General features: G+C 59.7%; 1 protein-coding gene across 2 annotated transcripts; it reads left to right on the forward strand.

The window, feature by feature from the left end:
• Positions 1-101: 101 nt before the first annotated feature.
• Positions 102-10,060, forward strand: PROC (protein C, inactivator of coagulation factors Va and VIIIa). Of its 2 annotated transcripts, XM_082397010.1 has the most exons (10): positions 250-271; positions 458-646; positions 1,608-1,698; positions 3,041-3,207; positions 4,626-4,650; positions 4,770-4,907; positions 5,014-5,148; positions 7,076-7,224; positions 8,114-8,231; positions 9,378-10,060. In XM_082397010.1, the coding sequence occupies exons 2-10, from the start codon at positions 602-604 to the stop codon at positions 9,953-9,955; spliced, it is 1,446 nt and encodes a 481-aa protein (XP_082253136.1). In that variant the 5' UTR covers positions 250-271; positions 458-601; the 3' UTR covers positions 9,956-10,060. The 2 variants fall into 2 exon arrangements, with proteins under 2 accessions (XP_082253137.1, XP_082253136.1); XM_082397011.1 differs by lacking the exon at positions 458-646 and having other exon boundaries at positions 102-271; positions 1,612-1,698.
• Positions 10,061-11,101: the final 1,041 nt, after the last annotated feature.

The following is an 11,101-nucleotide window of genomic DNA, read 5'->3' on the forward strand; positions in this document are numbered from 1 at the left end:
CCGCTATGAGGCTAAAATGAGGCCACGTCCGTAGACAGTTTTGACGTTGCCCGGCCCTTCCCTCCTTCCCTCCTGCAGGCACCACTGATGGGCACAGGTGGGCTTGGGGCAGACAGAGCGGTCCCAAGCTGGGAACTTGTTTGTTTATCTGTGGAGAGGGAGGCCTCAGCACCGAGGGCCAAGCAAATATTTGCAGTTATGGATTAACTCGAGGTCCAGGCTGTCATGGCGGCAGGAGGGCGACCTTGCAGTTTCTCGGCGGTCCACCCCAGTAAGTCCCCTTCGAGGCAGGTCTGTGAGGGGGGCCGCGGGAGGGTGAGCAGGGCTGAAGGTGGACTCTTCTAGCCAGGGTCTGAGAGGCTGGCTGGAGCTTGGGGTAAAGGAAATCTGGGCTCTGCCACCGGCCAGGCCAAGGCTCTGGCTGGCATTCCTCAGGCTGGGGTGCCATGGTTCCCAGGGGCCTTCCTCCCAGACTTTGAGGGAAGTGGAAGTCGGCTGAGGGCCTCCAGACCCCAGAGCCATCGCCAGAGGCAGCTTGGAGCCCGGGGCCCTCCAGGCTCCCCACCACAGCCTCACCTCTGCTTCTAAACCCTTTAAACAAATGTCAGAATCAGCCTCAGAGGGAGTCGGCAAAGTGGAACATGAGGTTAGACGGGGAGGGGGGTGCCGGTGGGGAACCCACTCAGCCTGGGGGGCAGCGGGGGCTCCTAGGTTTCCGGCCAGCAGGGCTACCTCTGTGGCCTTGTGGTGCGCCTGGTGGTTTGCGGCAGGGGTTAAGGTTCCAGGCCTGGAGCCACACAGGCCTGAGCTCAGGCACTAGCTCTTCCGCTTCCTGGCTGCGGGTGTTTAATAAGCGATTTCTCTCCTGTGAGCCTCAATCCCCCACTCTGTGAAATGGGGTGACAACATTAATACCTACCTCTCGGGTGGTGGTGAGCCTTCGCTGAGATAGTAGTAGCTCATGCTTACTGAGCATTTGCTATGTGCAAACCTATTCAACAGCTTTATGTAGATTAACTCATTTAATTCTCACAATAACCCTCTGAGGCAGCAATACAGTTTTTCCATCCATTTTACAAATGAGGCAACTGAGGAGCAGTTAGGGGTCTTGCCCAACAATCCTGTCCTGGCGCTGGGATTTGCACCAGGCGCTCTGACTTGGTGGCCTGTCCTCTGAACCACGTACAAATTTCTTGAAAGACACCGGGACTGTCCAATAAATGTCAGTTATTATTCTTAACCTGGCCTTTAGATTAGCAGAGGCGTCACCCCCGAATCCTCACCGAGGGAGGGCAGGAACATTGTGGGTGCACCTGCCCATCACCCTTCTGTGCCGAGTCCCCTTTGATCTTCACCAGGTCACTGCCCCTTCCACTTCCTCTCTTCACCCTGCAGGCTCGGGTCGTGTGACCTTAGCCCCATATAGACAAGGGGACTGAGGCGCCACGTGGGTGTCTGAATAGTGAACAGGGACCCCCTCACCCCAGCTTTTGCCCTGGCGATCAGCACACACAGGAGGCCGGTTCATTCAGCTCCCACCCGGGGCCGGGGGAGGGGGCAGAGCGGGGGGCTGGCGGGGCTGCCGGAAGCTCAGAAGTCCTCCTCAGACAGGTGGCAGCAACTTCAGAATGTGGCAGCTTACAAGCCTCTTATTGTTCGTGACCATCTGGGGAATTTCCAGCACACCAGTTCCTCCCGGTAAGGCCACTCTCCCACCCCCCTCCTCGGGGACCCTCGGGGTCTTCACACCTTTCACCATCTCCCCTGAGCCTCAGGGCGAGTGGAGATGAGAGGCGGACTTGAGGGCACAGGGATAAATTAACTGAGGGGAACACAGCAGCAGGCCGCAGCTCAGGGGCTGAGTCCTGTGGTGATGGCAGGGAGCCCCCGGGGTCACGTCCTTCCTCCTACCTGGGGGGTGGGTCACAGAGTCCCCTGGGGTCTTCCCACTCCACCGCTCCCTCCCTCAACTGTGACAGCGCCAGGCCCCGCGGCCACGCAAACTGCCCCAGAGCGGCCCGTCCTCCTAAAATGCTCACCTGCTGGCCGCTACCCTGCCCCAACCCCTCCCCTGGTCCCCACGGCCAGGGGACCGGGATGTGGAGAGGAGGAGGCCAGGATGCTGGGGGAGGGGGCCTGCGGGACAGACGTGCCACCTGGTTTCTTAGGCGGCCCTCCCCCCACACCGCCTGCAGCCACCATGGGCTGTTCCTTCCACATACGCCTGGCAGCCCTTCCTCCCCACCCCCAGCCCCGGTTCCCACCTGCGGTCCTCTTGGCTCCTACGTCCAGACTCAGTCAGGCACATCTTCCCTTCCTGAGGATGCCCTTCCTGGCCTTGGCATCCTCGAGCCTCTCTTGCTCACTCCCCTGCCTTGGTCCCTCCACCCCAGCTGTCCCCCTGCCCCCAAGGCAGACACCTCTCAGAGCCCAGGAGACATTCGGTGATGCTCCCTGGGTGGTAGGTCTGCCGTTGCCCAGGTGTGCCTGCCCTAGGGGAAGGGCGTGGGAAATGCTCCATGAGGGGGCGGGGGAGGAGGAGAGGGCAGGGGGGATGGAGGGACGGCGTCAAGATGGGCTTGCACAAGGTGTATTTGGAGAGCAACGAGACCTGTTTACCTTTGCAGTATAATAATAACAACAGCAGCAGCACGTGGCGTTTGTCACTGGCTGCTCATTTCTGCGCCAGGCACTGTACTAAGTGTTTTACATGATTATCTCATCCTCATTTTTTGATGAATAAACTGAAGTTTAGAGAGGTAAAGACATGGGCTTAAGGTCACACGGAGGTCGGGCTGGGTTCGGAGGGAGGGAGGTCTGTTGGTCTCAGTGCACGCACTGTGAATGGTCAAGTGTCCTGTCCTCCGATGGCCGGCCACCTGCTTCGGGAGGAGGAGGAGAGCAGGGGAGGAGGAGAGGGTATCGGTACCTGGAATTATAATCCCGAGGGACCCAAGACGAAAACCTCCCCAGGGACTCCCCAGCCGGGCCCCCTCACTGCGGGCCCCCCACCAACGCGAGCTCCCTGTAACCCTCCCAGACTCAGTGTTCTCCAGCCACCAGCGTGCCCACCAGGTGCTGCGGATCCGCAAACGCGCCAACAACTTCCTGGAGGAGCTGCGGCCCGGCAGCCTGGAGCGCGAGTGCAGAGAGGAGACCTGTGAATTTGAGGAGGCTCGGGAGATTTTCCAAAACATGGAAGACACAGTACGGCCGCCCGACTGGGTGCAGAGCGTGAGGCTCAGGGGTGGGACCTGGAAGAGCAGCCGGGGGCCCCTTGGGAGTCCTGGAAAGCAGTGGGCACCAGCCCCTTACCCTCACAGCTTGCCAGGGGTGCAGCAGTGGAGTGAACGGCCCTATGGTCTTGGTCAGGGCACATGGGACTCCAAGAAACAGAACTCTGCAATGAGCGTGAGAAGCGTCTGGGGAAGCCTTAGGCTGGGATTCCCACCCAATCCCACTGGAGGTAGTTCAGTCCCCCTTTCCACCTGCAACTGGCCACCACGGCCTCCCCTCTTCTCTCTCCCTCTGATCAGAAGGCCACCACCCCTGCTTCCACCCTGCACCTGCTGACCAGGTGACCCAAGACTCCCTGATGTCTGGGCACACACACTCACTCTGTGCCTTAGATACTCCAGGGGTGAAATCTGACTGCTCAGGGGATCCAAGGAAAGGGTCTGTGTCCTCTCTGGCCCCCAGGGCCCTGTGGCGGTGGCCCTGAGGTGGTAGGATGCACTCGGTAAGCGAGGTGGCTTCCTGATACGAGGTTCAGACCCCCTCCAGCACCCAGAGCTCACTTTAACGACCAGGACCTGGGGGTTGTGCCACCACCTGGGTCCCCTTCAAGCTGTCTGTAGGCGTGCCCTTCCCACTCAGCTCTCACGGCTGAAGGGGGAGCTCTGGGTGGCCTCCTCTCTTGCCCTCAGCCACCATCTCCACTGCCTCTTTCCCCAAATGGCCTCCTCAGCAGATGCCAAGATGATTTTCTGCAGGCACAGCCTGGGCACATCACACCCCTCCCGGGCCTCCCCCCCCACCCCGCCCAGGGTCTCCCAGGCCAGCAGGGGGGCTTTCGGCCCGGGCATCAAGCAGTGGATCTCAGGGACTGGTGGTCCCAGCCCAGTAGCAGAAGTGCCACCAGAGAGCTGGTTAGAAAAGCAGACTTTCTGAACCGGCAAGCTGTGCCTCACGCACGACGTCCTGCTGCACACTCAGCTCTGAGGACACGGGCTCAGGGAAAGACCAGACGCCCAGCGCCTGGAGGGATGGAGCTGGAAGCAGGCAGAGCACCCTGGCGGGGGGTGGGGGATTGGGGTCCCTTCCTTTGCAGAGGCTGCTGTGGTAGCAGCCAGCGCCCAGAGGACGCTTCCAGCTGCACGGGCGGGGGACGGGGGGCGCGTATGGGATGTGGGGTGGAGATGGGCAGAGGGGCGAGGAGCCTGGCCTTTCGCAGGGTGCAGCTGCCCAGAGGCTGGGGTTGACCCCTCTTTGTGTGGAAGCCCTTGCCTTCCCTGCCCGCTTAGATGCTGCCTGCCGGACCTGGGCCAGCCCGGGGAGGGGCCCCCGGGGCTCCCCATCTACATAGGTGGGCTGACGGCCCCTGACGCCGCCCCTTCTCTCCGCAGCTGGCCTTCTGGTCCAAGTACCACGGTGAGTGCGCTCCAGACCCCTGGCCGCGGTGCCCGTGCCCCTCGAGGTCTCTGGGCCGCTGGGGGGACGGGGACGCGGCCGGCGGACCCCCGTGATCCCCTCCTTACCCCTCGTCGCAGACGGGGACCAGTGCGCGGCCCCGCCGCCGGCGCACCCGTGCGACAGCCCGTGCTGCGGGCGCGGCACGTGCATCGACGGCCTGGGCGGCTTCCGCTGCGACTGCGCGCAGGGCTGGGAGGGCCGCTTCTGCCTTCAAGGTGAGGGGCGGCGGGCGGCGGGCCGGGGAGCTCCCCGGGGCCGGGGGCGGGGCCGGGCGCGCAGAGCGCCGCGCTCTCTCGGCGCCCTCCTGCCGGTCCCCCGCAGAGGCTCGCTTCTCCAACTGCTCGGCGGAGAACGGCGGCTGCGCGCACTATTGCTTGGAGGAGGAGGACAGGCGCCACTGCCGCTGCGCGCCCGGCTACCGCCTGGGGGACGACCACCTGCTCTGCGAGCCCAAGGGTGAGCCGCAGATGGGGGACAGCGCGGGGCGCCCGGGCGGTGAGCAAGCCACAGTGCCGAGTCCCAGGCGAAGGAGACGGGCCGCCCCGACGGAGAGGGAGGGTGCCCTCGGCGGGTGTCCTGCCCGCTCTTGCCCTCGCTTGCCCGCCTTCCTCCATGGGGCCGCTGCTCACGTTGGGGGCGTCGCCTGGAGCAGGAGCCCAGAGGTAGCGCATCTCCCCAGGCCGGAGCGGATGGGGAGGGCACGCCTCCAGCATCCTCCTCATCTCTCTTGCCGGCTTATTTCCGCCTTCACCTCTGGCTTCTGCGAGGAGAGACAGGAACCGTGATTCTGCCTTCTTTTCTACTTTCCTTTTTATACGTTTAAATTTCTATCAGATTTATATACTTACACAACAGTCGGAGTTTCACAACTCTTACCATGATTTCAGCAGGTTGTTCCTGCGTGTGGATCTTCTTGCATTCACTGTGCAGCGCCCTTTTCATGTGGAAATGGCGTGTCTTCTATCTCTAGGAACATTTCTTTAGTTATTTCCTTGATGGCCTGCCCTGTGCTTTCTCTGTTCTCTCTTTCTGCACCTCCTAATCAGATCTCTTTCCCCGGATTGATCTTCTAGTTTTATTATCTCATTATCTCTTCTATTTTCCATATCTTGGACTTTGTGTTCTTCTTTCAGAGAACTTTCCACAACTCTATATTCCAGTCCTTTTACTGAAAAAAAAAAAATCTTACTATTCCTTTTAAAGTAATTAGACATTCACAGGAAGTTGCAAAGAAATGCCTGGTGGACCTGTTGGCTGGTGGGCTTTCCTGTGAGACCATCTGAAGGCCCAGGTCACTGGCAGAACCCCTATTGCCCAGATTCTTAGGTCTTTAGGCCATTTTCTGAGAGGAATCCTCCAAGCTCATGCTTGGGTGGTCCCAGCCTGGCTTCCAGCCCCCTGGGGAGAGTAGGGGGAAGAGGAACTGGCATCTGCCCCGTCTGCAGATGTCTGCGTGACTCCCTCTGGTCAGCCTTGCGTGTCACTCTTTGCTGTGGCGGTGCCTGGAGTCGCCAGGCCTCTGGTTCACCCTCTGCGGAGAATACACCTAGGGCCTTCTGCAGGGGTCAGAGAGGAGAGTCAAGCCACCGATGAGGGGTCGAGACAGAAGCCTAGGGCTCTAGCAGTTTCTCTGACAAGCTCTCAACCTTCCTGCTGTAGCCCCACCTGCACAGCTTCTTCAGAGACACATGGAGGCTTCCTGGGCGTTTGCGTTGCCAAGCAGCGTGCTCCCAGCGTCTCCTACTACTGGCTGAGGTTTCGGCTTTCTCAGTCGGCCAAGTCAGTTACCGTGTCCCTCTGCTGTCCAGCTTCTGGAATCTTGTCACTGATGTTTCATCTCCATTTTCTGTCACTATGCAATCCCCCTGCTGATGGTTTCCCACTGCTTCTTGCGAGTCTAAATCTCCCAACCCAGCCTGAATGGCCCTGGCCCACCTCCCAGCCCTCAGTTCTGCTCAGTGCTCTCTCCTCTGGGCTCAGGAGCCACTCGGAGGCTCTCTGGGCATGCCCACCTCCTCCTCCCCATAAGTCCTTACCTCTGTTAGGAGCTCGGCAGTGTCCCAGCACGAGACCTTACTTGTGCATCTCAGGGATTACTCCCAACAGCCCTGGGGTGTCCCAACTCTGAGAACTTTAACGACCTGCCTAAGGGCACACCGCTAGGTAGAGATGCTGCTTGGTCTGACTCTTGCCATTAAGTGGCGCTGTTCGTTACCCGACTGACCAACCTGAGGGGCTTTGCAAGTTGATAGAATTGAGTGTCTGGGCATCATTTATCCTACAAGGCAGCAAAGGAGGCTGCTGGCAGGAGGGGGACAGAGATGGGAGGGCAGTCTCGGGAACAGTGCCCAGCGGGCACTCAGCAGCCTCCCCCTGCCTTCAGTGACGTTCCCTTGTGGGAGGCCAGGGAAGCGAATGGAGAAGAAACGCAAGAACTTGAAACGTGACACAGACCAAGTAGACCAAGAAGGCCAACTAGATCCACGGCTCATCAGTGGGCAGGAGGCCGGATGGGGAGAGAGCCCCTGGCAGGTGAGAGGAGAGAGAGGCAGCGGCTCACCAGCTGGGTCAGGAGTCACTGCGCCCAGTTCCCGCTCAGGAGGCACCAGTGGGAAGGGAAGTGCAGCCTTTGCTTGGGGGGTGGGGGGGTGGCAGTGCTAAGGGTAGAGGGTTCCAGGGAAAGATGGTTCTAACCCGATGGGAGAGGGCAGGGTGGGGTGGGCACCGGGGACTGAGGGGGAATATGCAGGAAGGAGAGGTATAGCTTTTAAAAAGAGCTGGAAAGATAATGCTCTGCTGGTGGTATTGGAGGCAGAGACCTGGCTGAGGGGAGCAGTGTTTTGCGTGGGAAAGGGCTGGGAGGCAGGGTTGACCTCTGAGTACCTCTCCAGCCCCACCATGGGAACTAACACTTATTTGGTCCCCATCTCTGCCAGGCACTGGGGTGGGGGGATTGCCCAGAGATCAATAAGCAGGAGACTGGCAGGTCTTGGGGAGCTCACAGCCCCCAGGAGGTTCAGGCTCCTGAACACTCGGCAACCCAATGGGACCAGAGCCGGCCGGCAGGACAGGGACAGAGGGAACCCGGAGAGGACTCCCAAGGCAGCCTGGGGGCCCCAAAGGCTTCTCAAAGGACTTGAGGACCAGCCTGAGCCCCCGAGGGTGAGAAGAGCTCTCTGGAGGCTGCTGAGGATGATTATAGGAACAGCACAGGCAAAGGCGGGGAGATACCCTGGAACAGGCAAACTCCACCAAACATGCAGGAAAGAAAATGCCAAAAAAGTCCACGCGCGTGTGACCAGGGAACCCAGGGAAGACCTATTTATGCAGCTAGTGCCCGGGGCTGTGCTGAGACCGGGGGCCCTGACACGGAGCTGCCCGAAGGCCGCGTGGTGCCGTCACTGCCCACCCCCCATCACAGGTGGTCCTGCTGGACTCGAAGAAGAAGCTGGCCTGCGGGGCGGTGCTCGTCCACGTCTCCTGGGTGCTGACAGCGGCCCACTGCTTGGAAGACCGCAAGAAGCTCATCGTCAGGCTCGGTGCGGGCTGGAACCAGGCCGGAGGGGTGGCCCAGAGGGCTGGCCGGGTGTGGGGAGCCTGGTCTCCGGGGTCCTTGAGCAACAGGACACCAGAGCCGCACAGAAGGCATCTGGGGGGAAGAGGCCCGTGTGCTCCCTCCCCGCCGCTCCTGTGGCGGCATTTTAGACACAGTGACACCAGGTAGTTTGCATGTAAGGGCTTCTCTTCGAATCTGGTGCCCAGGTGCTTACACACGTGTGTTTGCCAGTGAGGAGGTTGCACACATACTTGTGTCTTCGCTCTCACTATGTGGAGTGGCTGTGTGTGTGGATCTGCGGCACCCTGGGGTGCAGAGACCCAGAAGGCATCCTCAGGGCCACGCTTCCCACAGATGGACAGGGATGGACTGCGCGGGGGGCCCTGGCATCTGGCACAGCAGCCAGCTGGTCCCCTGCAACAGCCCGGGGCTCCCCGAGCCTAGACCCCACTCTCTACCAATTTCTGGGGGGCGGGGTTCTCTCACTCCAATCTTTATGCAAAAAAAAGAAGGCAAAGATATGTACTGAGAGTGAATGACCAGATTCACACACCCTGCCTTCACGCCCAGCACAACCAGAGGCCAGTGGCCTCCAGCGGGGCTGGGCTTGGAGGCAGAGCCCTCACCACCCCCTTTCCAGGAACCAACAGCCTCGCCTGAGAAGACCTCGTGTCTTGTATGTGGTCCAGATCTTTCCTCCCTGGTGGAGCCTGTGTCCGGCTGGCCCTCCTCTCTGGGTCCTGCTATTCCTGCCCCGCCCCCATCTCGGCAGGTGTCCCATGTTCTCTCTGCGGCTCTGGTCTGTGTCCCAGGTCTCCAGGGAGCTTCAGGCTTCCCTGCTGACTTCCCACCGCTGGTCACTTCCCAGGCCTCACTGCTCCGTCTATGAGCCAGTCCTGAATTCAGACCAGCGTTGTACCCCTTTAGGACTGACACTCACGGGCTGTTACCCTTGATAGGGACCAGAGGCACAGCCCCGTGGCCCAGGACAGTGCCGGGCATACGCGGTGACCACTCCTGCGATCCCTCCACGAGGGCCTGCAGGAGCATGGCAGCCACGTTGGCTTCAGGGGGCCCCAGGGGAGCGGGGCTCCCGCAAGCCCACTGTGACAGCCCCTCTGCCCTGCAGGGGAGTATGACCTGCGGCGCTGGGAGAAGTGGGAGGTGGACCTGGACATCAAGGAGGTCTTTGTCCACCCCAACTACACCAAGAGCACCAGCGACAATGACATCGCCCTGCTCCACCTGGCCCAGCCCGCCACTCTCTCGCAGACCATTGTGCCCATCTGCCTCCCAGACAGTGGCCTGTCGGAGCGCGAGCTCACCCAGGTCGGCCAGGAGACGGTGGTGACAGGCTGGGGCTACCGCAGCGAGGCCAAGAGAAACCGCACCTTCGTCCTCAACTTCGTCAAGGTCCCCCTGGTCCCGCACAACGTGTGCGTCCTGGCCATGCAAAACAAGATCTCCGAGAACATGCTGTGCGCTGGCATCCTGGGGGACCCGCGGGATGCCTGTGAGGGTGACAGCGGGGGGCCTATGGTCGTCTCCTTCCGCGGCACCTGGTTCCTGGTGGGCCTGGTGAGCTGGGGTGAGGGCTGCGGGCGCCTCAACAACTACGGTGTTTACACCAAAGTCAGCCGTTACCTCGACTGGATCCACGGCTACATCAACCCTAAGGAGGCCCCCCTCGAGAGCCAGGTGCCTTAGCATCTCCCCTACTTGTGTCTGGACCCCAGAGGACACCCTTGGACGGGGGCTGGGTTGTTGAATGGCCAAGATGTTGGACATTAAAAAGGGCATGCCTCAAGCACAGCAGCTATGGCTCTGTCTGTCTTTCCAACCCTTTTCTGGGCTGTTCTGGAGGGAAGTATTTTTGGAGCATCTACTGCACGCCCCACACTTTATGAACTGAATCTTATAGCAACTACTCTGTGGGGTAGGGAGGAGAAGACCCAAGGTTTGTGGCATCTAAAGCCGGTAAAATTTGGGGGAGCTCGCTTTATGAAAAAGAATAAAAAATGGGACTACAAAACTGGGAGAGCCCCTCCCAGGGCTTTGGAAGGGGCCTGTGTGAGTCAGGGGTCCTGACGGTAAAGCCAGCTCTGAAGGTAGAGACTGCAGCTCATATTATGGGGGAAGAAACTGAGCTTCAGGAAGGTTTGCATTGTGGAGCCAAAACTCAAACTAGGTTTGACTCCCAAGCCAGGGCCCTTCAGGCCATCCCCCACTCTTCCTGCTGGCTCTGGAGGCCAGCATCGGCCTGTGCGGGGAGGAGCCAGAGACCCAGAGGGGTTGGTTCAGCCCAGAATGAACTCATGCTGTAGGTGGGGAAGCTGTTTAAGAACAATGCCACACAATCGTGAATAGCGGTAAGCTATTGACTCTGTCTTGACCCGGCCTTATAGGCATAACTGGATGAGCGAGAGAAATCAGTTAGGATGCACCCGACAAAAGGGGAGAGTGGTGAGACAGATCCGAGGCAATTAGTCTAAAGTCATTAAATTAGTCTAACCCTCCGTGTGCCTCGGCCAGTCACTTCTGTTCTCTGGGCGTCAGTAAAATGAAAAGATTAGATTGAGAGCAGTGGTTCTCAACCTTCACTGTACTTTAGAATCTCCTGGGGGCTGGGGGTGTGGGTGAGGGCTTTCAAAGACATCTACATCCAGTTTCACCCACAGAGATTCTGGCTTAGATGATTTAGGGTGGGGAACCAAAACACTGATATTTTTTAAACTCCCCAGGTCATTTTAATGTGTGACTAGGGGTTGAAAGCCACTGGACAAAAGGAACTTTAAGGACCTTTTCTGCTTGTGGTGCCAAGATGCTCAGGGCCAATGAGGATAAAGAAAGTAC

The sequence above is a fragment of the Balaenoptera borealis genome (assembly GCF_965194805.1).
Source record: "Balaenoptera borealis genome assembly, chromosome: 6".
NCBI lineage: Eukaryota > Metazoa > Chordata > Mammalia > Artiodactyla > Balaenopteridae > Balaenoptera > Balaenoptera borealis.